Raw genomic sequence first — 26,870 nt, 5'->3', positions numbered from 1 at the left:
TTAAGGAATTACTGCTAATTTGGGGAGAAATGTGGGTGCCAGTTTCTTCTGCTGAGTGGAAGTAGGGTCTTATTCCACTTTCAGTTGCTCTGGAAAAATGTCTTCTTTCTAATGGAGCATTTTTGCTGGTGAATCTTTTTTTTTTTTTAAGGCTTTTGTACTGGCATATAATATACATACAGAAAAGTATGTGCACTTATGATAAGTGCTTTATGAATTTTCATAAAATGGTCAGACTTGTGCAACCAGAACTTAAATCGAGAAACAGGATATTACCAGCATCCTGGAAGTCTTCTTCTCGCCCTCTCCCGTGAGGACTCTGTCTGTCTCGCTGCAGGGCCCAACGTCCTAACTCCTATCACATGGAAGTTCCCTCTGTTCCTATTATTGCTGGTGCTATTGTTGTTGTTATTATTATTATTATTATTTTGCTATTCATGTGTGGGTTTATTTCAGTCTATTTTTAAAAATCATTTGAGTGAAATTGAGATAACAAAATTAACCACTTTAAGGTGACCAATTCAGTGGCATTTAATATATTCACAGTTTTGTGCAAACTCCACCTTCATCTAGTTTTGAAACAATTCCATTGCACTATATAGGAAAACCCCTTACTCAGATATCAGCTTCTCCTTGTTTGCCCTTCCCCAAGTCCCTGGCAATCACTAATCTGTATTCTGTTTATATGGATTTATCTATTCTGGATATTTCATATAAATGGGATCATATGATATGTAACCTTTTATGTCTGGTTTCTTTCACTTAGCATAATGTTTTGGAAGTTTACCTACTTTGATGTGTATATAAATACTTTATTCTTCTCTATGGCTGAATAATATCCCTTTGAGTATACCGCAATTTGTTTATTTATTCATCTGTTGGTGAACATTTAAACTGTTTCACCGTTTAGCTATAGCAAATAGTGCTTCTATAAATATACGTGTACATGTACTTGTTTGAATGTCTGTTTGGGGGCTTATATCTTGAAATGGAATTGTGGAATTATATGGTAATTCTTTGTTTAACTTTTTGAGGAACCAGCTATTTTCCACAATGGCTGAACCATTTCCTTTCCTACCAACAATGTTCAAGGGTTACAATTTCTTCACATCTTCACAAACACTTGTTATTTTCCATTAAAAAAAAAAATTCTATTCACCTTTTGTCTTTAATCTTTAGAGAAATATCTAGTCAGGTTATCTGCCCATTTTTTTATTGGTTTCCTTTGTGATTTTGTAGTAGTTCTTTATATATTCTTGATAAATGATTTGGAAACATTTTCTTCAATTTCTTGATAATACCCTTTGATGCATAAGAGTTTTTCATTTTTGATGCAGTCTAAATTTTGTTGTTGTTGCTTATTCTTTTGGTGTCATCACCAAATTCAAGGTTACAAGGATTTGTTCCTGTGTTTTATTCTAAGAATTGTGTGGTTTTACCTTGTATTTTTAGGTCATTGACCCACTTTGAGTTAATTTGAGTATATGGTGTGAGGTAGGGGTCCAACCTCACTCTTTTGCTTGTGGCTCTCCAGTTGTCTCAGCGCCATTAATGGCGCTTTGCTTATTTTTGTACTTCTTAAAATGAAAGTCACATGGTATGCATTTTTGTGCCTTGCTTTTTTATGATCAACATGATTCTTGTGGGATTCATTCATATTCTTGCATGAAGTTGTACATCCTCTGTTCTTATTGCTGTATAGCATTTCAGTGCACTGATATGCGCCACCTATTTGCCCATCACACAGGGCAAACATTGGGAAGTTTTCAGCTTTGGGCTCTCATAATAGTGCTGCTATAAACATTGTAGAAACAGTCTTTTGGTGGACATACGTATCCATTTCCAGTGGATGTACTTCTAGACGTGGAATTCCCAGGTCTTAGGGCATGTTTATCTTCAGCATTAGATGCTGATTCTTTTCAAAGATGACACAGATGATACTGTCAATCCCAACAGTTCTACTTGAATTGCGTTCCCCTGACTCCTAACTTAGACCTCATTCCTTTAGCAGGCTTAAAACATTTATTCAAGGAAGCAAGGCTTCTCCAGGGCTGAAGGCTAGAGAGGCTGTGCTTTAGGTCCTAGGTTCCCAGGTTGGCATTAAAGGTTAAGAACTGGATAATTTACCAATGCCAGCATAACATGATAGAATGCCGCCCCTATCTTAAAAGGAAAAGAAAAAAAAAAAAAAAAGACTTTAAAACCACTTTTATGGTTAGACAAACTCTAAACCTTAAATTACAAATATAAAATAGCTCTATATGTTGAATGTTTCTGCCTGTTTTAAAGTGAGAAGTCATTTTACCATTTGACAGGTTGAGCAACTAAAGCCCAGTGGACTTTCCCATTCATGTGTGTGTGTAAAAGACACGAGAGCTAATATCTCTTATCTTCCCAGAGAAATCTCTTTGCCTCATGACTTTCTGTCTCTGCAGACACAACCAAGAAGTACAAAAATTTATATTAAGAATTTATCACTAAATCTTTCTATTCAGGAAATATTTGCCCCTTTTACTGAAGCTCTTCCTTAAATTTAGTTTGTCTTCACAGTGAATTCAATAGAACCGAATAAAACTTGAATCACTTATCTTACTTCGGAAATAACCAGTTATCAGGCAGAATTTAGCAATGACCTTTATGTTATATTAGTATTTATTTTATTTAGTACCCTCCCTCATGTCTCTCACTGGGTTGTGTTTGTAAAGAGTCCAAAAGACTCGCTATGGGTAGTTCTTGACTTCCCTACCCATGGCCTTCTATGCAATTCACTTTGATATTCCAGAACAGCCCTTTTGTACAGAATTCAACACTATAAGTATCACACATTTTGACCTGTCCTATGGTTGTACCACCTGCCAGCAGCTCCCCTGCACAGTGCCGGGAACTTTACTCCATGGTAATGCCTGTGCAAGTGAATGCTTTGGTACATCTTGTTTATATTCTTATAAAAAAAATAAACAGATATCAGAAGAAATTGGTATATTATTACTTGTCATTAGCAATGCCTGTCTCATAACAATCATAGCAAGAGTTAACATGATGTCTGTTGCAGTTCTAATAACTTTGCATATTTATCTTTTTCTAGCAAGAACCTCATGATGTGGGTACTTTTTATTATTTCCATTTTACAGATGGGGAAAAAGTAATTCTCAAAACAACTAAATAACTTTACAAAGATCACAGAGTTACTAAAAACTGATAAGACAAAAAAAAAAAAAATGAGAGAGAGAGATCCAATAGGCAGCTTAAAAACAGCAAAACTTCAGTCTCAGCTGCAGGTTCATTTAATCACCTGAATGACGGTGTCCCATGATGAAGGAAAAAACGTGAAAGTAATGAACATGCTGGAAGTATATTGTTGAAGGTAGCATTCAAAAGAGCAGACATCGCTGGAGGCAATATTTGTTTAGCTCCCTGAAAACTGAACTTTCTTATAAGATATAAGAATGTTTTCCCATGTTTGCATATGCAAAATAGAGTTGCTCTCTGGGAATTGTTTATGCAGAAGATCAGCTGCATATTGGATTCAGCCTCATGCTGCCACTGATATCATTCTAGGTCCTAGGGTTTTCTTCCATATTAGTGTGTGTGTGTGTGTGTGTGTGTGTGTGTGTATGTGCATATATATATATATAAATGAAAGTCCTTTAGATTCTCACAGCAGACAAAAAACACACCACTACATACTGAAGCATACAAGCTATTATATATTTTCATAATATAGAACTTTAAGGTATAGTAATCAACAGTGGCAAAATATTTCTGTCTTTGACATTAGGTTTGTTTGTTTGCTTTTAGGGTTTTTTTCTTTTTTTTTTTTTTTTTTTTTTTTTTTTTGTGAGATCCAACCTGTAATTGAGACCAGAGAAAAGAGTATGGAAAAACAAATCCATGAGAATAGGATAAAAATATCATGAACAGCAAAATATGTCTGAGTATTTAAAACCGTATAGAAAAAATAAATTAGATGAACAATTGTGTAAATATAAATTAAAAAAAGATGACATTCTTAATAAATAAAGTTTACTATTTACATTTTTATATATTGCTAAAAGACTTAACTTAGATCCATAAAAACACATAAACAGGAAAAAAACCCAAAATAGGAGCAGCAAATTTATGCGCGTGAGGTACAGAAAAAGGATTGCAATCGTAATTTGGTTTTTAGATTTTTTTTTTCCTTTTTCATAGTAGGCAAGTAGAATTCTCATGAGAACAGATTTTAAGCACTTCAGTGGAGAGTTATTATTATTATTTTTGGTAGTTTCCAGAAGGTGCCAAACAGATTTCAGCATCATAATAATTAGAAATACCCATAATAATTATAACAATAATAAAAAGGTATAATGTGATACATAAATATGGAAGAGCAGTTTGTAATATGAATACATTTTCTCTAGACGAGATCACAGTTTTATTTTGTAAATATTACATAAGTATATATATACACACATATATGTACAACTATATATACATGTGCATATATATGTAAATTTATATTTATATATAATATCTTTATATAGATAGATATCTGCGGACAGGTTATTGATTATAGAGACCCAAAAAAGCAACTCAATAATTGTTCAAAATCCTCCTCACTGACTGCTGGTGTATAGTTTAAGAAACCCCGAGTTGTTTACACTCAGAAAGCCAGCTCTTTTAATGAAACACTGTTGAATTTTAAGTCTGAGGAGAAGAGACTTTTAGGGACTCCCTTCCTCTATAAAGTTGGAAATGGCCTGGAAGTACTGAACAGACGGCAGTAATCTGACTTTTACTTTGCAGGAAGTAATTGGCTTTTAGTCAAATTATAGAACCAGAGGAGGTCAGAATAAGTGGAAAGAGTCCAATTCACCTAAGAATGAAATATTCCCCAATATAAGCCTCTCTCTTAACATGGATTATCATCCAGGAGCTCCAGCGTTACTCCTTGAACTATCAAACAAACACTTGCTGTCTTTCCTAAGGGCCAGTGGCCTTGATGCCCAGCCTCAGCTCTCACAAATCGCCGCAGCCCACTTAAAATCTCAGGGCCTCACAACTCCTTGGCCTCCCCCTGTGAGGTAGGTTAAGTAGTATTATCCCCATTTTGCAGCTGGAGAAACTGAGGCAAATGGAGAAGCAATCTGATGACTTGTTCAAGATCACTAAGCAAACTGCTGCCTGGAGTCATGATTCCTAGGTTCTTACTCTAGGGCTAGAATTCCTGTCTTGGCTATTAAACATTTCCTTGAAAGATCAAACAATTGGTAGGGATTTGATAACACCCGAATAAATTTTAACAAGAACAGGCTCTTATTCATGTGCTATTTAGTTCTTATGTTTGTCATTTGCTCGGTTTGTTTTTTGTTTTGTTTCTCAAAACCCATGGGAATTACCTGTCTGGTCATGCAGCAGCTGTTTAGGAAAGTGGACTGTGCACTGTGGTTCTAAGTGCGGTCTTTATAAAGCCCAGTGGTCTCCTGGTAGATACACACATTTTCGAATGTGAAAAACACAACACAATATGTCCCCTTAATATTTGATAAAACCAATTGCAAGCCCTCCCACTCCCTACTAACACAGATTGCCACCAAACAAGCAGACAAAACATTTCCCCAACAACAACTATACATCAAGGGGAAGATGCCTTATTTCCTGGACCTACTACAACGTACAGAAAATAACAGACGGCGTTATAAAATCTCAACTATGTCTCCTGCTACGGAGACTGTTATGCTTGTGTCTACCTACTCAGTCTGTAGAATAAACAATTTTCTTTAGGAAGCACAAAAATAGTTTTTTAAAAAGTTCTTGTTTTTAATCATGCATATTTATTTCCTTTTAATCTCCTTGTCTTCTATTAATTTCTATCTGTACAGTTTTGTCACCATCAATTTCTTCTTTTTATTTTTGTACTTGAAGTAGTTCCAGAAAAACAAAAAACAAAAAACACAGAACACAAAACCTCAAAACTGGTAACTTGAGAGTACAGTTTTCCTTCCTTCCTCCCTTCTTTCCTTCCTTCCTTCCTAACACAGTTAAGACCTATAACAAATGGACAGTTACAACCAAGTTAAATCAAACCTGGAAGGGAGGTAGCTGAAATCTGTCTCAAAGAATTATTTTCAACAAATAGCATTTAAGCATTGGCCAAGGTGGGACTAAGACCAAGAGAATTGTCTAGGCAGTGACTCAACATGCTGAAGCCAGGACTAGCAACTGACAGCATCCATCTTCAGAGCCCTACTGCTCAGGACCACTGATCTCTTCCTTCCATAACACCCAGTCAGCCACCCCAATGGACTTCTCAAGGACTGTCTTGCCTTAAGAGGTGGTTGGCACAGAATGGGGGGTGGGGGCAATGCACGTCCTCTGGGCAGGCAGTTCGGGCTGTCGCTTAAAAGCGCTTCCCAAGACAGGGCTTAGGGGACTGTCTACTTTGTCTTTCCACTCTTGCTAACAGGCTAATCCTTCTTCAGACCCTGAACCCTCAAGTGCTGAGCTGCCTCCTTGTGAGCATTCCATTGTCCTAAACATGATAGAAAGGATGAGACTATGAGTTTATTCCCAGAAAGAAGATGAAACTGGGTATCAGCGCACTGCACAAATAGAGCAGACCCACCTCCACTACTGTTTGAATGGGGCCTATTAATTACACTTCCCATGTGGGCATGAGGCTGGCCATCGATCAAGGAGCCTCCCTTGCCTCATAGCATTGGCAAATATGAATCTGTGAGTAATAGGTTTGAATGATAATGCTAAGGAGACTGGGTGGCTGTTTACTCAGAGGGCTCAACTCCATCTGTGAATCTGAAGATAGAAGTCAGCCTTCAGGAAACTTTGCTCCTCTAGAGAATGTGGGGATAGACAAGGGTGAGAGGGAAGGAGGAAAGAGGATGAGGGTGGGTTTAAGAGAAGCAGGTGAGGTCCTTCTGTGGCTCCTGCAACCCCACCAGTAGAAATGTTGACTTCAGGGTGCCAAGGCTTTTTGCATTACTTAGTGTTGTGATAAAGCAATGGGGAGGGCTGTCAAAGTTACCTTAGTTCCTATCTTCTAACTAGCACCACACAGGATGATAACTCCACTAGGACAACAGAGGGGCTTTAAGAGTTGGGAAGAGCTCTTAGACACTGGAGGAGGGTACACAATGGGATGAATTCTTCTATTACAATTATTATTTTGCTAACGATTGGCCCTGGTAATTATAGAAAAAAATGTCCTGAATAGAAATAAGAGTTTGTAAGGAAGAAACATAATGGATTTGAGTCTGGCCTTAACAAGGGTGGCAGCCTCTCCATTCTGCAACTCAATCTCAGAGTTTGTAATATAGTACAAACCGCACGAAACTATCTATGCACTGCATCCTTATTTGTGGGCACCTGTGCAAAAAAGCACCTTGACAGATTTTTTTTAATATAACAGACCACAGATGGCCAATAAATGTCTTCTCAAGTGTTCCTGATTAGCAGGTAATTGCTGTTGGGAGTGAGAGAGTAAGAAGCTTTCTGAAGTTAGTTTTGGTCCCCGTAAGAAGAAGGACTATAACTGATTAACAAAGCCTGCCTGGGAAGCAGGAATGAGGAGGGTCAGCACACAGGCCTGGTATTTTCCATTCCTGTGCTAGACTTGATTTTTGTTGGCTGTCTTCTCTAGGCTTGAGATGACTTGATTTAGAGCAATCTTTATGTGCTACATCTAGTTTAGACCCTCCCATCACCTCAATTTCTTAGTTCCAGATCTCAGAAATTATGCCAAACTTAACTATTCTCTCCACCTCATTCTGTATTAATCTCTCACCACATTAATCAAAAGGAGTGGATGGTAACTGGCTGAAAAGAGGCAAAGAGGGCCCCAAAGAGGTGGAGGCTTCCATGTGTGTTTGAATAACTTACTCTGAACTTTTGGAGGCTGAATGTGGGAGAGAGGGAAGGGTTGTCCAACCACAGGTGTGGGTGGGAGTACTGGCAGATGGAAGACCGTAGAAAACATGATGACCATGTCAGGTTGTTAGGGACTGAGGCTGAGAACTCTTGGACTTCCCTCTGATAGCCCGCTGGAATGCACACAGTCTACATTGATCCTACCCAAGACGATCCTCTGTTCCAGAAGTAGAGCTACTCGGGGCCACAGTGAGGTCCTCAGGACCAGAGGCTGCTTTAGCTTGGAGGGGCAGGAAGGTTTGGTTAAGCATAATAACTTGAGTCCCTGCAACTTAACAGTCTCTGGATGGCCCCAACATCATAGAAATGTAACACTGTTCCACTCGATTATAAAATCTAACACTGGCTTAAACATTGTGGACTCTCTGTGAGGGTTCCAGCATCTTGAGTCCCTCAATTCCCTTCCAGGGTGAGAAGCCCAACCCTAGGGGACTTAACTTATCACCAGGTGACCAATGAGGGTTTTTCTCTTGCAGAAGGGCTAGGAAATGAGGCGCTATGGGGAAATGCGGGTCACTCTTAAGGCAGACTGCTTGGTTGTGTGGGGGTTTTCCTAACCTAGTTCTACCATCTTGGGGTACTCAATGTAGAGGATAGAGCAGGAGGAAAAGTAGCAGCAAATGTGGTCCCAAGGCAAGATTTGGGGAATGGGTGGGTTCTAGAGGGACATTATGGTCTCAAGCCTCAAGTAGGGGGCGCTTATAATAACTTGACATTGCAATCCTAAGCCATTTCCAGCGTGGCCTCAAACCCTGGAGTTGGGATAAATCCTCCATGGCAGCGGAAAAATTGGGGGTTGGGGGCTTTGTATACTTTGGATTCTTTACCTCTTCCTGGGTCCTACTTTCCTAGAAGGTAGGTGATCAGAGACCATTTCACTTCTGATCCCAAAGGACCACACCATTGTGCACGCCCTACATATTCCGAGCCTCAGGGTGTGAACTCGGTCTTAGCAGTTTCTGCAACTTTCTTTCTCCCATGGACAGTGTCGGCTAGGAGCTTGGGAAAGGAAAGACTGACTTTGTTCTAGTCTCTCTCTGCTCAGTCTCCAAAACTGCCCTCACACAGATGTTTGTATGGGTGCGTATTGCATGCATGTGTATTAACCACAGATGTGCACACTCCTAGATACAGATCATGTTCCTTGCTGTGGTCATGTGACAAATGGTTAGAATTTTAGGAGGCTCTGGGACTGCACGCTCTATATGTAATCCATCTAAGACTTTGGGATGGGATTCCATTCCATCATTCAACATGGCGAGACTTGGTTCATGTGCCCCCACTATGAGTCCTTCCTGGGTGAAATTAAAGGCAGACCGGTTGGGTGCTAAGGATCCCTGGTGTGGAGAGGCCATTCCGTTGAGCAGCTGACTGTGAAATCAATACCAAAGGGATGCGGGTCCTGGCGGTGGGAATTCTTTGACAACTCCTTGTCCTTCCTTAGCCATGGTTGTAGCCCCAGAGGTCTTTCCGGCTGTGTTCTCGGGCCTTGGGGTCCCGACAAGCACAGTCACTTTTTAGGTCACAAGACATAGGGAAGGGGGTGACCTGCAGAGAGAAAGAGAAAAGAGGTGAACCAGATGGTTGTGTCTGAAGCAATATTTTTCAGAGAGGCTAGATCAAGGGGACAGCAGATTCAAGTTCAAGTCATGGCTTTGCTTCTTCCTAGTCCTATGATAACTTTTATCAAGATCACCACGGTCATTATCATAGCAGCTTCCATTTTCAGTGGTATATTTTATGGGTCAAATAATGTGCTAAACATTTTCCAAATAGGGAAACATCCAACCCTTTGACAACTCTTTAAGATAGGTACAAATATAATCACTCTTTTACAGAAGGAGAAACTGAGGCTCAGAAAGGGGCAGGCATTTGCCCAAAGCAACAAATGACAAGTCTTGTATTAAAGTAGGACAGGCCACCTCTCCCTAACCCTCAGGTTTCTAGCTGTAGCACAGATGTGATAAGACTGACCTTGTACTGTGAACTCCTGGGCTGAATGCAATCATGGGTGAAAAAGCATAATGCACTATCCAAGAGTTAGTTCATAGAATGGTACAGTGGAATACCTGACAGGCGGTGATCAAGGGAAATTGAGGGTACGAAAGTGTCCTTTAAGAAAACATAATTCTCTGCACATATCGGTAGTTTTGATTTTTAGGAGACAATGATAAAAACAAAAGCATGTTTTAGCAAGCTCAGAGCTAGGGGACCAGAAATCCTGGTGGGGAATATTTGACTTAGAGATTTGTGTAAAATTTGGTTGAAGAACCTAAGGGAACAGATTTTACTATAAGGAGAAGTGAGTGGCATACAATGTGACTTGCTATGAGTTTATATTACAAAAGCTGGGAAAAATAAGAAATAAACATTTAAATTAAAAAAATAAAGTGAGTGGCTTGAGTTTCAGGTCCCACTCCATCCCTTCATTTGCTCTGTGACCTTGGGCTGCCTTTCCTTTCTAGAAACAGAAAGAGCCCAGCAGAGTGAATGTCTTCCAATGTCTTCCCCATGCGGCCGGCGATCTGTCTTTCCAAAGAGCGCAGTGCAGTTCCCGCCTGAGCCCAGGCTGGGCTAATGGAAGCCAAGTGGATTTCACCTCATTGCATCATGACATTTGCATATCATTTTCCCCAGAGGGTCTCCCATCTGCACAGATGGACTTAATGACCTCATTTGCCTCATGCCTGAGTCTCCACGTGCCCACAGAGCCTCAGAGCACGTCTTTGTCTCTCTAGCTTGTAGACTCCTTCTCTCTCCTGTATCCCATTCGTTTTTCTCCGCCTCTGCTCACCCGCCCTCCCTCTTTCATTCTTTCCTTTCCCCCCAACTTCTCTCCCCATCCTGTAATTATGCAGTAATTTAAAATGTAGGAATGATGAGGATGATGGAAGTGTAAGCCCAAGAAGCTCTGTCACTAACTGAGGTGGGGACCTGGAGCCTGTGACAATTTCCAAGTCTTAGTTAACTCATTCAGTAACTGGGACGAGGGAAAGCATACATGTCCCTGAGGTTGTGATGAGGGATGAGAAACGCCTAGCACACAAAGCCTGACATGTGCTCAGAGCTCACCCCTATACATCAACATAGGCATGTGTATCTTTCCTCCTCTCGCTCACTTGATGAGACAGGGACCACGCTGGTCTTGTGCATTCTTATTTTCCAAGGCCCAATGCAGAGAGCGAAGGAATGTATGTTCAAAGCTCTAGCTTCCCCTCTCTGACTCTCACGGTGGCGGCGCAGGAGGCCAGCACATCTCTTTGTTTCCCTGTGCAATTGAAATGCATAGGTGCTGCTGCCTGCCTGCTGGGTAAGCCCCTGACAGCTGCTGCTTCCATGCAGCGCCTGCCTTTCTCCTACAACCCCCTGCTGTTGCCGGCTCAGCACATTCACTTCCCAGCCTCCATGCCTCTGTGGAGGCTGTGCCTTCCGATTTAGACTATAACCCCACAACCTCTTCACCTCCAAGAGAAGCACAGAACGTTACAGTTGGAAAAGACACAAGAGAAAACCCTCCAGGCCAAGTGGGGAAACTGAGGGCAGAGCCGAGTCCAAATCTGACTATGGATGTTGAGTAGGGACAGTACCATCCGGGGGGCTGAGGGGCCTGGGTTGGTACCCTCACTCGCCCCACACTCGTTGAACAATTCGGGGAAAATCCCTTCACTGTCATATCCCTGAGTTTCTACATCTATAAAAGTGTGATTTTAAAAAATACCATATTTTATATGGTTGTGAGGATCAAAGAAGAAGAAATATGCAAAAGTCCAAGCACATGGCCTAACACTTAGGAGATGCTTAATGCTAAATACAAGAGTGCTGAATCAAATTTCCCACCAGCTCGTATTTCACCATCTGTGACACCTTTCCTGCCTCTTATCCCCTCTCTCCCACCTCCCAGACTTGGGCAGCCTCTTTGTCCTCAGCTCACCCATCCCTTTATCTGTCCCCTTCTCCTGCCCTTGCCCACATCCTAACATAGAATGATCCAGTTACCTCTAATGTCTTCTGCACGATTCTGTCTCTAACTCTTCCCCATTGGGCTCTACGACCCATTAGGGACAGTTTCACATCTGATTTATTGCCCATGCTTCCTGCTGCACCTCACACAAGCAAGAATTCAACAGATTCTATCTCTTACAATAAGACGCAGAGTCCTTACCACGAGTTCAAGGCCTCTCAGGATCTGATCTCCACATGCTTTTTAGACCTCACCTGGCCCCCTCCTACCCCTCACACTCTGGCTTTTTAATTTATTGACTGGTTCCTCAAGTACTGAGTGCTTTCCTACTTCTAAGTCTTTATGAGTTAATGTTCCTCCACCCTGCTGATGGTTCCTGGCCAGCTCCTCTTCATTCTTCGGGCCTTATCTCAAGGATCACTTCCTCCCTGACTCGCCTGAGCAACGATACCATCACCTTCATCCCTTCTCACAGCATCCTGTTTCGATGCCCTCCTAGTACTGAATCATTTCTGCTGTTGAACTGAGACTTTATTTCCAAACAACAGGTGTTCGATGAACCCACGAATGGAGGAACAAATGAATGCATGGCTATCCAGCCAGAATGCAAATGGGGGAGCCTCTGCTCTTGCACTGACTGACTGGGTGACTTGGTCCAAGTTCCTTCCCTTCTCTGAGCTTCGGTTTCCCTATCTGTATGTTAAGATCGGATTTTAATAGTCTGTTCCTTTCCATCTGTCTGGAAGTCCTTTTCAGTCTAAGGCAGAAGGCAACCCCCAGGCCAGAAAGGACCTAGAAATGCATACTCTCTGCAAACCCTGCCTTGTGTGTTTCCCTCTCTGTCATTCCCAGTTCCACCAGCTTCTCCAAAATCATCATTTGCCAAGGCCCTGCCTCCACTTAGTTTCTCAGGCTAGTCTGGCCACCCTGGCCCTGTGGCCGTGAGTGATCCTTCCCTCTCCTCCCTGGGTCAATCCAGGGCACTTCCGAATTTTCCCACACAAATATGTCTCGCACCCAAGGAAGGAACCCCAAGCAGAATACAAATATAGAAGGTTTGGTCTCAGGAGGCAGATCCGCAGCCAGAACAGCTACTTGTCTCCACCACACACTTGAAAATGCAGCTGCGTTCACTGAGCCCTCACAAGGAATTCGGGAGCAGACAAGCCTGGGTCCACGGTGGGCTCCACACAGGCACCATGTGACTTTTGCCAAGTCCGTGGCCCCCTGTGGACTTTATCTCGCCATCTGTAAGATGAGGGTCTTCATAAAGACCTCACAGGGTTCTGAAAAGGAGTCAATGAAATAATATTTCCTCCAAACCAGCTCCCAGAGTGTCCAGTGCAGAGCAGACACCTAGTGTCCGGTTCCCTCCTCCTGTCCCTCCGCTCGCCTCTGCAGAAACTGCCTGTCCTGAGCTCTCCTCTCGTCACAGGCATCCTGAACCAGATCAAGGGCCCACAACTGGGCAGAGGAGGGTGGAGAGGGCCAGCTCCATCCACTCTCCCGGGTGTTCCTGTGTCTGACCTGGATGGCAGCCAGGAAGCCTGTTCATACAGGTTAACAGCAGTAAACGCCACTTTACATGCACACATACACATGCATGCACGCATGCATGCACACTAGCGTTTCCTGATGGCCTTCTACATGTACATGATTTCCACGTGCTACCGTGTTCACTCCATACCGCCTCGTGAGACTATCATCACTAGTGACCTATCCAGCAGATAAGAAAATAAAGGCCTCAGAACGTTTAAAACAAAACACTTTTTCCCTGGGCTTCACTACCAGTCAACAACTAGATGTTGTAGGATTCTGAACCCCACTCCAAACTGAGTTTTTAGCAAGTGAGGGTAAGGTCAAGGCACCGTCCTCCCCACCTGGCCAGGGTGACAGCTGCTGCTTTGTCTAACAACCAATAGGCTTTTCTCCCTTATTCTGTACCTACATGATCGCACTCACTCTCCCAACACCCCTAACAAGGCAGCTGTTCTTACTATCCCTGTGGTGAATCACTGGGCTGGCAGGTAGCCTGGGGTCTTCATGCCTATTTGTAGCCATTCCTCTGTACTGTCCTCCCCAAATGGCAGGCAGAGTGGGAGCTGGGGTCCCCTTTGCACAGAGAAGGACACTAGGGCATCCTGATGATGTCAGCTCTTACCAGAACTCCCACATTCCCTGACTCCCCAAGCAGCTTGCCACCTTCCCCCCGACATGGCCTCCCAAGGAAACCTACCACCCACGGCACAAGTGCCTGCGGTGGCCAGTTGGCATTTGGCATTCCCAGCACCGTGTGGCTAGGCTGTCCCATAAATGGCTTGGCCACCCACTCTGGGATTCTGTCAGTAAGCCCAGGTCAATGACTAAAGGCCAGGATTCTCTCCTTTTTCCCTCTGGGCTGGGGATATTGCTCAGGCCTGGGGTTTCTTCCGCTGGCTGAGCTGCCCAGGCTAACACCTCCATCCACATGTGTGAGCAGCTCAGGAACGCGGCCCAAGAAAATGCACCACAAGGCCCTGGCTGCAGGTCTCAGCTGAGGCTGGGAGACAGGCTGGGGTTGGATTCTGACTCAGACTCAACAGGGAGCTCACAAGTACAGACTGTGTAGCGGGGGGAGCAAAAGCCTCCCCGTGCTGAAGGTGAAGGTCAGAAAGCCTCAACTGGCCACCGCCTACTGTGGGACCTCGGGCACATCACTAGGCCACTCTGAGTCTCTGGGCTTTCACAGTGTTGATGGAAACAGTTAATGAGACGGAGTAGACTAAGGTGTGATGCTGAGTGTGAGGACTCTCCTGCAAGTCCCTTGGAGGTGGGGTGGGTCTGTGCCTGGCAGGGGGAATGGAACACTGAGCAAATGCAGAGGGTTGTTTCAATGTGAATAAATGGAGGAGCCAATGGAGGAAAAGTGATGGTAAAGTGGAGAAAAGCACCACCATCGACCAGAAGGAGACTCGGGTTTGATTTCTTTCCCTCTTATTGACATAGTGTTACGCTATCGAACAAGTGACTGCCCTTTTGGGGGTGTGAGTTTCTCTATCTGTAAAAGGGAGGTAATAACAATCCTGACACATGGAAGTATTTTGGATAAAGTTTAAAATTCAAGTAAAGCATTTAGCACAGTGCAAGGCATATAAAATGTGTTCAGATGATGATGACGATGATAATGATGGTGGTGAGCTTAGTATTGGTGGTGGTGGTGATGATGTGGTGATGATAATGGCGGTGATGATGGTATTGACAATAGTTATGACGCTACTTACTTTTCGGGATGGTAGAGTCTGATTCCTTTATAGGAACAAGCTAAAACAAGTATCTAATTCATCCACATGAAAAAGTCAAAGCTACACCTCAAGGAGGCACTCATAACCCTCCAGCAGCCCGTGATTTTTGGACAAGGATGAATTCATCTAATCTGTGTAGCCATTTGCCTGCCTGTTATCTTTACTAACCTTCCAAGTTAAGCACATCTATTACCTCTTCCAGGAAGCCTTCTAGGACCTTCCAGGCCGGCCCAGTGCTTAAAATGATTGAGTGCCCCATTGCTCTCTGGATAAAATTCAAATTCCCCAGCTTGACTTATAAAAGCCTTTCTCATCCCTCTGTGCTCAGCTCTTACCCCTTCCCCTCCTGTGCTGGGCTACAGTCACACTCAGGGCACGTAATTTTCACAGTGCTGTCCTCCACGTCTGGGTGTGTGCACAGAGGACACCCCATGTCAGAAACAATCTTCTCCCTCCCCTCCTCATGCCTCGTCATCGCCCTACTTCTCTGACCTGGGAAAGACCTACTACACCTTTCACACTTCACCTCTGTTGCTGTCTCCTCTCTAGAAGCTTATTAACGCACCTCACTTGCCATGTCTCCATTATTACACCTAATGCCCGGCCACCGGTCTGCAAGACATGAACTCAGCATGGCTGAAACCAGGTTTGTCTTGCTTATGGCCTAGCACAGTATTATCCCATAGCATCAGGACCGGGGATTCATCAGGAAACAAATTAGGATGCCTATTCTTGCCCTTATGAAAATTTCATTCTAGGAGCAAGAAGGATAGGTAGGGGTTGCCAGGTGATAAATAATGCATACATTTTATAGTCTGTGCCCAAGTGAGAAGTGCTGTAGAAGGAGGAAAAGGTGGAAGCCAAGGCAAATGGGCATGGAAGTGCCAGGGGTGCTCTAAGGTGGGTGGTCGGGGTGGGGCTCATTGAGAGCATGATCCTTGGGCAAAGACCTAGAGGATGGGAGGGAGTGAGTCATGAGAATAAATGGAGAAGAATGTTCCCAGCCAGAGGGACAGCCAGTGACAACAGCTGTAAGGCAGGAGAACGCCTGGCCTGTGTGAGGAGTCCAAGGGGCTGGGGAGAAGCAAAGAGGGGGCACCGATAGTTGAGGGTGAGGTCAGAGAGAAGATGGGCATGAGCAGTGCATGCAGGACCTTATGGGCCATTGGGAGAACTGGTTTTACTCTTGAGTAAAACGGGAGACACTGCAGGGCTTGGCACAGAGGTGTGACACCATCTGACTTGGTTTTAAAAAGATCGTTCCGGTTGCTAAGTCGAGATGTAAAAGCCATTGAAGTACATCCCTAACTCTGACACATGCAGCTGTTTATCTTGGCCACTCTGCTAAGAAGGCTGCTCTCCACCTAATGGTTTTGATTATCTTCCCACATCTTATGAGAATCACTAGCCTCCTTAGACCAGTGGCTACATCTGGGTGTACCATTTTATTTTCACTTAGATTTAGCAAATAAATATGGTAACCCCACATTTAATGTCATTACTTGGGCATGCCGTCCTGTGCTAAGACATGTTTCTAGGGTTGACAACTTCTTACTCTCCCCTGGTCCCAGCGTGAGTAGCCTTCAAGTACTTGGTCAATGACCACTGCATGCAGGAGTCCATGTAGAGAGTCCTGAGACATGAATCTAATCTAAACATCAAGAGATTAAAAAAAAAAAAAAAACCCAGGGTGAACCTGGCCTGCCCAAGGTCACAGCGCTAAGTCACAGAGCTGGGACTACACCCCCCTTCCCAGACGTCTTCCAGAGTCTGGCTCCGGCAGCTGCCCGAAACGGGACTGTTAACTGCTGTTCCAGGCCACCACACCTTGGCAGTGTGGGTATGCTGAGCGTGTTAAGGTGATTGCCTTCTCCTCCGTCACCCTCCCAACACACACGTATTAGCACTGCCCCAGTTTGAAAGGAATACTTTTCGTTGTTGTGGTTATGAGGGGGAACTGTCGAAGCAACCATTCTGGGAATCTGCTCTGTACTGGAGACTCCTCAAGGCTCCAACAGGAAAATAATAAACTGACATGCTGGGAAGCTGAGTCCTGCCCCTTCCTGTCTGCCTTGCGCTGCAGACAGGTGTCTGGGTGAGACACTGGTCACCCCTGTCAGACGGAGTTTCCTGCACTGTCTTGCTCTTGTCTGTCAGCCGGCCCAGGTCACCCAAGGCAGATGTGGGAAACAGCTGGTGTCTGTAGAGACAAACAAGGGGAGGAAGGATGGAGGGAGCAGACAGACATCATTTTGGGCCAAATGACTGGGAGGCCCCAGCCCTGGGGACTGGGAAGAGGTTTAGGTGGAGAGTTGGCAAGAAGGAAGTCTGGGAGAAGGTGCTGAGCGCTGAACCCTGGGCCCAAGATTCAGACCCAGGACTGCGGTCCAGGACGACCAGGAAGCCAGAAGCCCACCCACTAGGGGAAGAGCAAGGGGCAAGCCCACAGCAACAGGATGTCCAGAGCGGGTTAGAGGCAGGTGCCGTGTGGTTTAGAGTCATGGGCTGGCATCTCAGCTCTCCCACTTACTGGCTGTGTGACTATAACCCTCCAAGTGTCAGTGGCATCGTATATAAAATAAGGAAACAAAGACAACACCTTCAACAGGGCTACTGGGCTGATGCAATGAAATCGTGCCTGGCAAACAGCAAGCTCTCGATAAAGAGTAGCTACGTTATTTGTTTGGAGTGAGGAAATCCTAACACAGCCCTGTCACTTCACACAAAGGATTCCACCCCTCCAGTCCTCAGCTGTCTACCTTGTCGGGTGGTTCTGGAGTCTGAGTGAGATATTAGGCACAGAGATTCCAACCCAGGGCCAAGCACATATATGTGCTCAATTAATGAAATGACTGTACTTGGAAAGGTACATGAAGCAAATCTGTCCTATCCCTGGGTTTCTGAGTGCCATCTGGGTGCTCACGGCCATGGAATGGCCCGTGATATGTGTCCGGAGCCAGCAGTACAGGTGGGAGCGGCAGGTAAGGGCCAGGGGATGAGAGGAAGGAATCTGGCCCCTCGCCTGCTCTCCGAGGCTTCCTGCTGTGGAAACTGGAGACAGAAACCAGGACATTTTTCCACTCCGGGGAAACTCCTGTCTGGGATGTCAGGGATGACTGGCAAGGCCGGGAGCCTCAGCTATTCCCCACCCTGTCTTCGCTGCTGGGAAAAGCTGTTTTCTCCTTTGCCAAGGGGAGGGGTCCCACACCCAAGGTTCCTTGGCAGTCTGGGTGGACAGTGAACTGTCTCCAGCCGGAACTGAGAAGGTCATGCCCGGGTGCTCTGAGGACAGGGTCCTACCCCCACCTGCTTTCTTCTGCAGGGACTCAGCCCTGTGCAGAAGAAAGAGCTGGGCCCGTGTGAGTCAGACAGAACTGGGTGCAGATGTGAGCCTTGGCACTCACTGCCCAGTGAACTCAAGCAAGTCCCGCAGGTACCTGAGCCAAACCTGGTTCACCTGCGCAATGGGGATGATAGGGACAAGTCGGGCTGAAATGAGGATGAAAGGAGATGACGGAGGACAAGTATCGACAGTGTCTGGCATATATGGCAGCTCACTTAGGGGTGTTTCATTTCTTATATATTTTCTCCACCTGTGGTCTCTCAAACCAGTCTATGGCAGGGAGCAGCTGAGTGCTTACAAGAGAAAGTAGAAAAGTTTCAAGAAGTTGGAGTGTATGTAGAAATTAAACTCTGAAAGGAAGAATGGCTTTAATCTGAGACACTTTTCCTTCTCCAGAAGAAAGACTTCCAGGAATCTCGAATGTGGAGAAAGCCCTAAACAATTCTTAACAGCTAGTAAGTAAGGCAAAGCCCCATGCCCCGTAAGAGAGGCCCATAGGCTCCAATCCATCCCTCACACGTGGTCCTGACACTCTCTCCATTCTGCACCACTGCTGCGCTCCTTCCCCTGGAAAACCCCTCATCACCGTCACTTCCTCAGGGGGAAGCTTTCTATTTAAGACCTAGACTGCATTATCTGCTTGCTCTCACAACGAGCTGACTCCAGTGGCGTGTATGAGACACTATCGCACAGCGTGGTCCTTTGGCGACAGGTATCAAGAGCCTTCAAAATGCTCATACCTTTTATCCTAGGCATTTCAATTCTAAGGCTCACTTGTAAAGAAGTGATTAGAGCTATAAAAATACTGACGAATGAAGATGTTCATTACAATCATTACTTACCATTGTGAGAAACGGAAATAACCCACAAGTTAGAAATAAAAGTCGGAGGTAAATGGTTGTGTAAATTATCGTGCCTCACAATAATATAATATACAAATAATAATACAGCAAAATATACAGATGAGAAGTTCATACTAATGTCTGATAATTCTTCTGTATAAGTTTCCTCTGCTAAGTAAACAAAACAAAACAAGATCCCAAATCGGAAATGCACAGGCACAAACACCCACATACTTTTACACAGAATAAAATGCACCACAAGGAAACCCGTCGTCATCTCAGAGGTGTAAGATAATCAGTGAATTCTTTGGTTACCTTCTATCTTCTGGATTTTCCCAAACGTAGGATACATATTTTTTCATAATTTGGAAAAATAATAATAAAATTCATTAATGGAAAATGAATTTTATTCTCCTGTACTTGAATAGAAAGTGTTTTATATTTTAAAAAAAAGCAATAAAGGAGGGCATAGGCATACTGAAAAGTACTGCTTATTCAGGACCGACTGATCCCAAAGAACCCTGGCATCCTTATTTTTGAATTGGTTTTAGAGAGATAGAAAGGACGGGAGATAGAGAAGGAGAGAGACATCGATGTGAGAAAGAAACCTCCATCAATTGTCTCCTATACACACCTCTACCGGGACTGAACCCAAAACCCAGGCGTGTGCCCTAACTGAGAATCAAACCTGCAACATTTTGGTTTATAGGATGATGCCCAACTAACTGAGCCACCTGGCCAGGGCCTGGCATCCTTATTAATTGACTAAAAGATGCAGTAATAGTCCTTTTTGCGTGTGCTCCTTGGGTCTTGCCTATTCATGCTGCATTTTAGGGTCAGAGCATATTTCATGAAGGAACTAATTCTCTTAAGGGTGTTGCAAGGTAAAGGGACTTGGATAGGAAGCCGGGAGCCTTGCTCTGTCTCCGTCTCTCACTCTGTCCCTTTGGACAAACCATTTCTCCTTTATGGGCCTCAGGTCTCCCTTCATGAAATGAAATGTTTGAACCAGATCATCACAGAGGGCAACCAAGACCAACTATGATCCATGGCTTTTCCTGTCTTAGCAACACAGTTCCCCTTCTTAAAAATGAGCAATTAGATGAGATGATATCTGAGATCAAATGGTTTTTCAGCTCAGACAGTAGATGAGTACAAAAACAGAAATAGTTTCCCATTCACTCATTCATCACAAGAATATTTCTCAACTCAGATTGCCCAGGTTGCCCACTTCTCTCCCAGTTCTTAGCTGGGGCCCCAGACTCTGGGCCCCGCTCTGGTTGGGAGGAAGGTGGATGTGGCCCCCCTTATGTGAGTGATTGATATGCGTCTCAGTCGAATGTTTCAATTTTACTACACACATTTGAATTGCTCCAGCTGCATCCTGATACACAAAGGAAGAAAATCACAACCAAGACTACACCCCTAATTCTATAGGTATGAAAATCGAAAGAGAATATAAAATGCTCAACAGCCATGACTGACCTTATTGGGAATGTCCCGTCTTCTCTCTTCCCCTCACCTTTAGCCATAACCCCTATAAGTGCATGTTCTCTGTAGGATTTTACATGCCGGCTTCCTGTCCACTTTTCCTGGCCACTTCCCCGCTCCTTCCCCTCCTCCCTCAAGTGGCAGCATCGAATGCCGATCCTTCTGCAGAGCCTTTTCCAACCTCTTCTCTGAGCCCTCACTGCACTCTGTCCCTTCCTTCTAAGCGGATGTATTATACTTTTACTTGTCTAAGCTTTGAGGGTTAGGGACCACATCAGCCAAAATTGTCCATGAGCCTCCAAATCTTGCTCAGGGCCTAAGCACATGACATTAGCTCAACTACTGGCTAAAAGAAAAAAAATAAAAAAAACAACAACATTACACAATGCAATACCGTACAGTATAATACAACGCAATACAGCTTGTACGCTAGTGCTGGCACAACCAGGACAATGGGCTGTCCAACAGGTAGGGGGGATCCCGGCCCAGGACGCTGGAGAGGTCTGTAGGAGGGCTGCCGGGGGAGGGGGGCACCGCCTACCTTTTTTGTCTTCACTGTAGAGGCACAGCAGTCCCCACCGTCGTAGTTGCAGAAGGCTCTGTTGTTGATGGCATCACAGTAATTGTCCCCCATGAAGGGCTGCACGGGAGGAGAGAGGCAGGAAGAAATGGTGCCTTGTGAGGATCCCGCAGTGAGTGGGGTGTGGCCCCAGGAATCATTTAGCTCTCTCTCATCTTCTCACAAACCTCTACCTGGCTTCCGATCCCAACACCCCCCCCCCCCCCCCTTGAACAAGAGTCTTACCTACCTAAGGTTTTCCCAACTAAAGTTTAGTAACCCTGGGAGACATACTCCTGTATACTGGGGAATGCAAAACTACTGGGCAGCCCGCTTACATCTTCCTAAACTAGGGGGCTCATTTTATTTGAAGAAATGATAAGAAAAGTCGAGTCCCCTTGCCCCACTTTTCCTGGTATTAGGTAATTAAAAATAATTTATAAAATGTATGCAAATATATTAGGAAGCTAAGTGTGAATTGCCCAAGAATCATACAGATCAAATGCTAGAATTCGTAGGAATTGGCACAATGGTCTGTGTATGACGGTGGTCCTCCTGTCCTCTAACATGGCAGTACAGATGTACCGATGGCACATGCTTTGCATGTCTATTTTCATCTTTTGTTCTCCCACATGTGAGGTGGGCATTGCTCGTCTCATTTTACAGAGGAGGACTCTGAGACTCAGAGCAAGGAAAGGAATCAGCCGAGATCACGTAGGCAAAGGTAGAAGGGGTGATTTAAATCTAAGTTGGCTCTATATTTTTCTCTTTACCATTCTAGGCTCTGCCATGTAGTGTTTTATTTCTTTTCTCCCTCTGTTCCTCTAACCCTGTGATGCTCCAAAGAGGAGGAAAAGATGATGGAGTTAAATCATTACTGATCTGAACCCAAAGCCATCCTAGGGGAAAGTCAGGAGTCTCTGCACCCTCCCACACCACACCACCCCCAAGCACGTGTAGCTCCCCAGCCAAGCACTTCGCACACTGTCTTGTACGGCCTGTGGATGTACCTTAGCTCCTCAAAGACATGGGCAAATATCCAGTTCATCTTTGTCTCCAAATCTCCTAGTTTAATACTGGGCACAACTCAGGATTTTAGAGGTGTTTTTGAAATAGAATATAATTGTGCTGGCATAGTAACAAGGCAATTGTCAGTGGTTTAGAAAACCTGGGTTTGAGACTCCCAAATCTCAGCCAGCTGGGTGGTTATTTGATGGTCTTGGCTAAATGGCTTGTCCTCTCTGAGCCTCAGGACTTCCAGTACTAAAGAGACAGGGTTAGTCCACTGATTTCTCAAAGCAGCGAACATCCCTTTCCTCTCATCAAAGACATTATTGCGTAAGTCTTCCATATACAGAAAGCACACGAAAGTGAACCCCCCATAATGAGTGTCTGGGTTAGGGTCTCTCATGCTCAGTGACTCACTGATGGGAAAGACGTGATCAGATGGCTAAGACCATTGCATCCCAGCACAGCCCCTGTGATTCTGTGGTCTCTCCTTCCTAGCCTGACTTCTCCATCCCATCCCAAGCTCACAGGGAGTCCATCCTTTATGGCACCCCTGGCTTTTGCATCTCTGCTACAAGTTCATACTCTTTTTGCCCCATCTCACGATGCCTGATTCCATTTTATCACTGCCCTGTCAGTGTCTATAAAAGATCTTAGCAAAATAGAGCCAAGAACAGGCAAGAGCTATACTCAAGTGTACAGATGTGTGTGTGCGCACACATGCACTTGGCTGTGAGCTCAGGTGTGACTGACATAAGAAACACAGGATTACATTTATATTAGAGAGGCATAGACAACAAACACACACATGCTAAGCCCGCTGCTCTTCTCTGTGCCTTGGGAGATCTGCCTGTGGGCTCAGTTCTTGATGTTCTATATCATATACAGTCGTCCCTCACTATATCGCGGTTCACTTATCACGGCCTCACTGTATCGCGGGATTTTAAAAAATATTATATTTAATTAGTTATCGCGGATTTTTGCTATATCACGGGGTTTTGTGGTACTGTATACGTATGTTGTTAAAGTTACGTAGGTTTAATAGTGTAGAATATGTATAAGAACATAAGTAGTGTTTATAAAAGTGTGGAAAAGGTTAATAAGGGAGTGGGAAAGATTAATAAGGGACTGGGAACAGTTTATAAGTGTGTGGGAAGGGTTTATAAAGCCTTAAAAATATATAAATACTAAAATAAATGCAAGGTTCCTACTTCATGGATTTTCACCTATTGCAGGGGGGTCTAGAACGTAATACCTGCGGTAAGTGAGGGAATACTGTATAAACATATTAATTAAGGGGACCAAGTGTCCCTTATTCAGAATGAAAGGAACTGGCCTGCCAAAAGAGTATCTCAGGTAATAGAAGAGGAAGAAGAGGCAAAATGAATGAAATGGTTATATATTTTTAAATTTGGCCCTTGAAAAAATTTCCAGTCTCATTAGCTCCTCTCCTCTATGTGTCTTTCCTGCAGCCACATTCATCCACCCAGCTACTCATCCATTCATCCATCCATCTATCTTCTCCTCAACCCTATTTATTGAAAGGCTACTTGTTGTTACACATGTACTAAAGAAAAAAAAAAAAAAAAGTAAGTCAATATAGATAGTGCTCCTGCTCCTCCAGCCCTTACACATCAGTGAGAAGGGAGACGTGAATCAAGTAATTATACATCTAATTGGCCAATCTCAACTCTGATAAGAGCTATGGAAGAAAGGCATATGATATTGTTTGGATAAAGACTGGAAGGCTATGACTTAATCAGGAAACTTCATGACGGTATCCTTGAAGAAAGGATGTTTCAACTGACATCATTATATGAGTGGGAGTTACTTAGGGGTGAAGATGGGAGAATTCAGGGAAGGGGGGCATGTGAAAAGATCTACTACTTAGAGATTTTTCCTGTCTTTGGCACTTCCATGCTGCTACTTCTAATAATGCAAGCAATTCATTCTGCAAGATCTAGCTCGAACATCAACCCTTTAAAATGCCTTCCCTAATATCCCCAAGATGTTCCATGTATTTACGGTTTCCTGAACTGGTTTGGTTATAATCTCTGTACATATTTTAGAATGCTCTCCTTAACCATCTATTTCCTTTACTATACTGTAAGTTCCTTATAGGCAGGAATGTGTGCCATTCATTTTTATGTCCTAGATTTCTCAGCAAAACTCCTGTCAATTTGAGCAACACTTGATCAAATAGATGCTCCTTAAATGTTTCTTTAGCCAATACCTGAGGAGTGGATGCATGCACACATGGATAAGTGGATGCATAGATAGGTGGGGAGCAAGAAGATTCCACAGATGACTCAGGGAGAGCATAGTTACTGTATTCACTTAATTGAGACCATTTTATTCTTAGAACCCAGCAGAGTGTTGGCCACATAATAGGTACTCAGTGAAGCTGTGATGAATGAGTGAGTAAATGACCACTTCGGACACAGCTTGGGGTGGAGGACGTGGGGCTCAGGGTCCCAAACCCTTTATGGATCTTGGCTACCTCTAGACACTCCACAGGTTGATGGACCCTCCCTAGACCCAGCGTTTGTATCTCTTCTAAGCATACTTTTCAGCGCCAGACAAGAGACAAACTGTTAGCTCTAAGCTAAGGAAAAAAGGAGACGAGGGGGCACCTCCAAGGGCAAAGGCGATAAGCATCATTGGCAGGGCTCAGAGCCTGCAGGTGAGGGTCTCTTAGGCCCCGGTGCTGAGTCAAAGGAGGGATCGAATTCTGCTGTCACACTGGTTGCCCAGACCGCCGACTCAGCAGAATGAGTGCCCAGGTAACCCAAGCTTCCTTTTCCCCGAAATGCTAGGCTGATCCAGTGATACGAGAGAAAGCAACAGCTACATGGCCTTGGCCTTGATTTTCCTGTTCCTGGCTGACTGTTGGAGGAATGTGGTTCTTAAAGACTCCAGTGTTCAGTGCCCTGAGAAGATGCTGCAGAAGGTCCTTAACCTATAGAAAAAATGTGTGACCCAGGGACTATCTTGTGACACAGGTTAGCGGATGGTTCATGAACATGAAATGACCTGTTGCAGAAGGAAGGGCACCCCCCTGGAAGTCAGGAGACCTGGATTCACCCTTTGGCTCCGTGTCTGTTGCACTGTGCCACCTTGGGTCAGTCTATCCCCTCTGTGGTCCTAATCCACAGTCTACACCACAAATGAACAGGATGCGGTCACACTACGAATGCTTCCAGTTTTGGCATTCTATCAAATTTTAGACCCACCACTGTCTAGGTCTCAGTTTCCCCATCTGTAAAACAAACGGTCTGGTTTAGATAGCCTCCAAGGGCATTTCTGGTTCTGACATTCTTAAAGGATTCATCAAATACCCAGTCCTTTTCACCTGTATTTTCCTGAGTGGGCTCTGGGGTGACCACAGAGATTTGGACATCGCCTTGGGTGGGATCTGGGGCCTCCTTTTCACTATCAGCTGAGAAACGTCTTCCAGTTTTATGAGAAGCACCCCTCGAGAACAGAAATGACATCCTGAGTACTCTACCCCTGCTCAAGCTTGTCACTGATCCACAGAGACAGAGCTCCATGAGGCCAAGTCCCTGGGCATGGCTGTAAAGTCGGAGTTGAAGGGCCAGAGAGCATCTTCCACTTTCAGCTCAATGGTTGGGTCTAAGGTGTCCACACTACTTCTGGGGTTGAAGAGCGTGTGAATGACAAGCACATGGCAGAGGAAGTGATCTCTCTGTAAGGGGCTCACTGGTAAAGTGTGAACTGAAAAGAACCTGCCTCGTGTGGTTCCGTGACACTTAAATGTGACAATGCTGGTAAAATTCCTGGCATATTACAGATGTGGAATTAACATGGCCTCCTTCCCACCCGCACTCACAAATGTAATATTATGCTGAACACAGGCTTACAAAGCAGCAAAACCTGGCTCGGGATCCTGATTCTGTTACCGATTAAACATATTTTTCAGTAGTTTGTTGCTGTCTCTGTGCCTCAGTTGCACCATTTGTAGAACAAGATTGCTGATTCCTGTCCCAGAAGCCAGTTAAAGGGATACTTACAGCATTTAGTAGGTAGAGTAAATGGCAGCCACGATTAATATAATGACAACAGTAATAACAGTAGGATCATTTCTAGGAACTCACCTCACAGCCTTTGACACAGTGGATCAGAGCAGGGTGAGGATACCACTTGAGACCAGCTGTGCAGACAACTCTCTGCAGAGAGAGGGAGAGAGGTCAGTGGGATTGGTTCCGGGAGGGAGCCGTCTCTTTGTTGGTATCACATTCAACTACCCCACCTCTTTTTGGATCTTTCAAGTTCTGCCCTCACCTTAGCATTTCCATGAAGAATTTGCCCAGCTACTTGCAATAACAGGAGCCCTCACATTAAAATAACTTCTGTGTTTGCTGTAGGTGCCCTGATTCTGTATTTCACCGGCAGGAGTAAAGGCTGACAAGAAGCAGAACTGAGGGATAGAGACAGGATCAGA

General features: G+C 44.4%; 1 protein-coding gene across 1 annotated transcript in view; it reads right to left on the bottom strand.

Annotated features, from left to right (window-relative positions):
- Positions 1-6,028: 6,028 nt before the first annotated feature.
- PAPPA (pappalysin 1) overlaps positions 6,029-26,870 on the bottom strand; it is a 217,196-nt gene continuing 196,354 nt past the window's right edge. Inside the window, 3 exon segments of the mRNA XM_090274633.1 lie at positions 6,029-9,471; positions 21,383-21,481; positions 26,524-26,595. Coding sequence (XP_090130759.1) covers positions 9,364-9,471; positions 21,383-21,481; positions 26,524-26,595 — 279 coding nt within the window. The 3' untranslated portion in view covers positions 6,029-9,363.

Source organism: Furipterus horrens, unplaced genomic scaffold (assembly GCF_987537825.1).
Source record: "Furipterus horrens unplaced genomic scaffold, mFurHor1.1.pri manual_scaffold_4, whole genome shotgun sequence".
NCBI classification, from domain to species: domain Eukaryota; kingdom Metazoa; phylum Chordata; class Mammalia; order Chiroptera; family Furipteridae; genus Furipterus; species Furipterus horrens.
The sequence above is the reverse complement of the archived record's forward strand: the minus strand, read 5'-3'. Positions and strand labels throughout refer to the sequence as shown.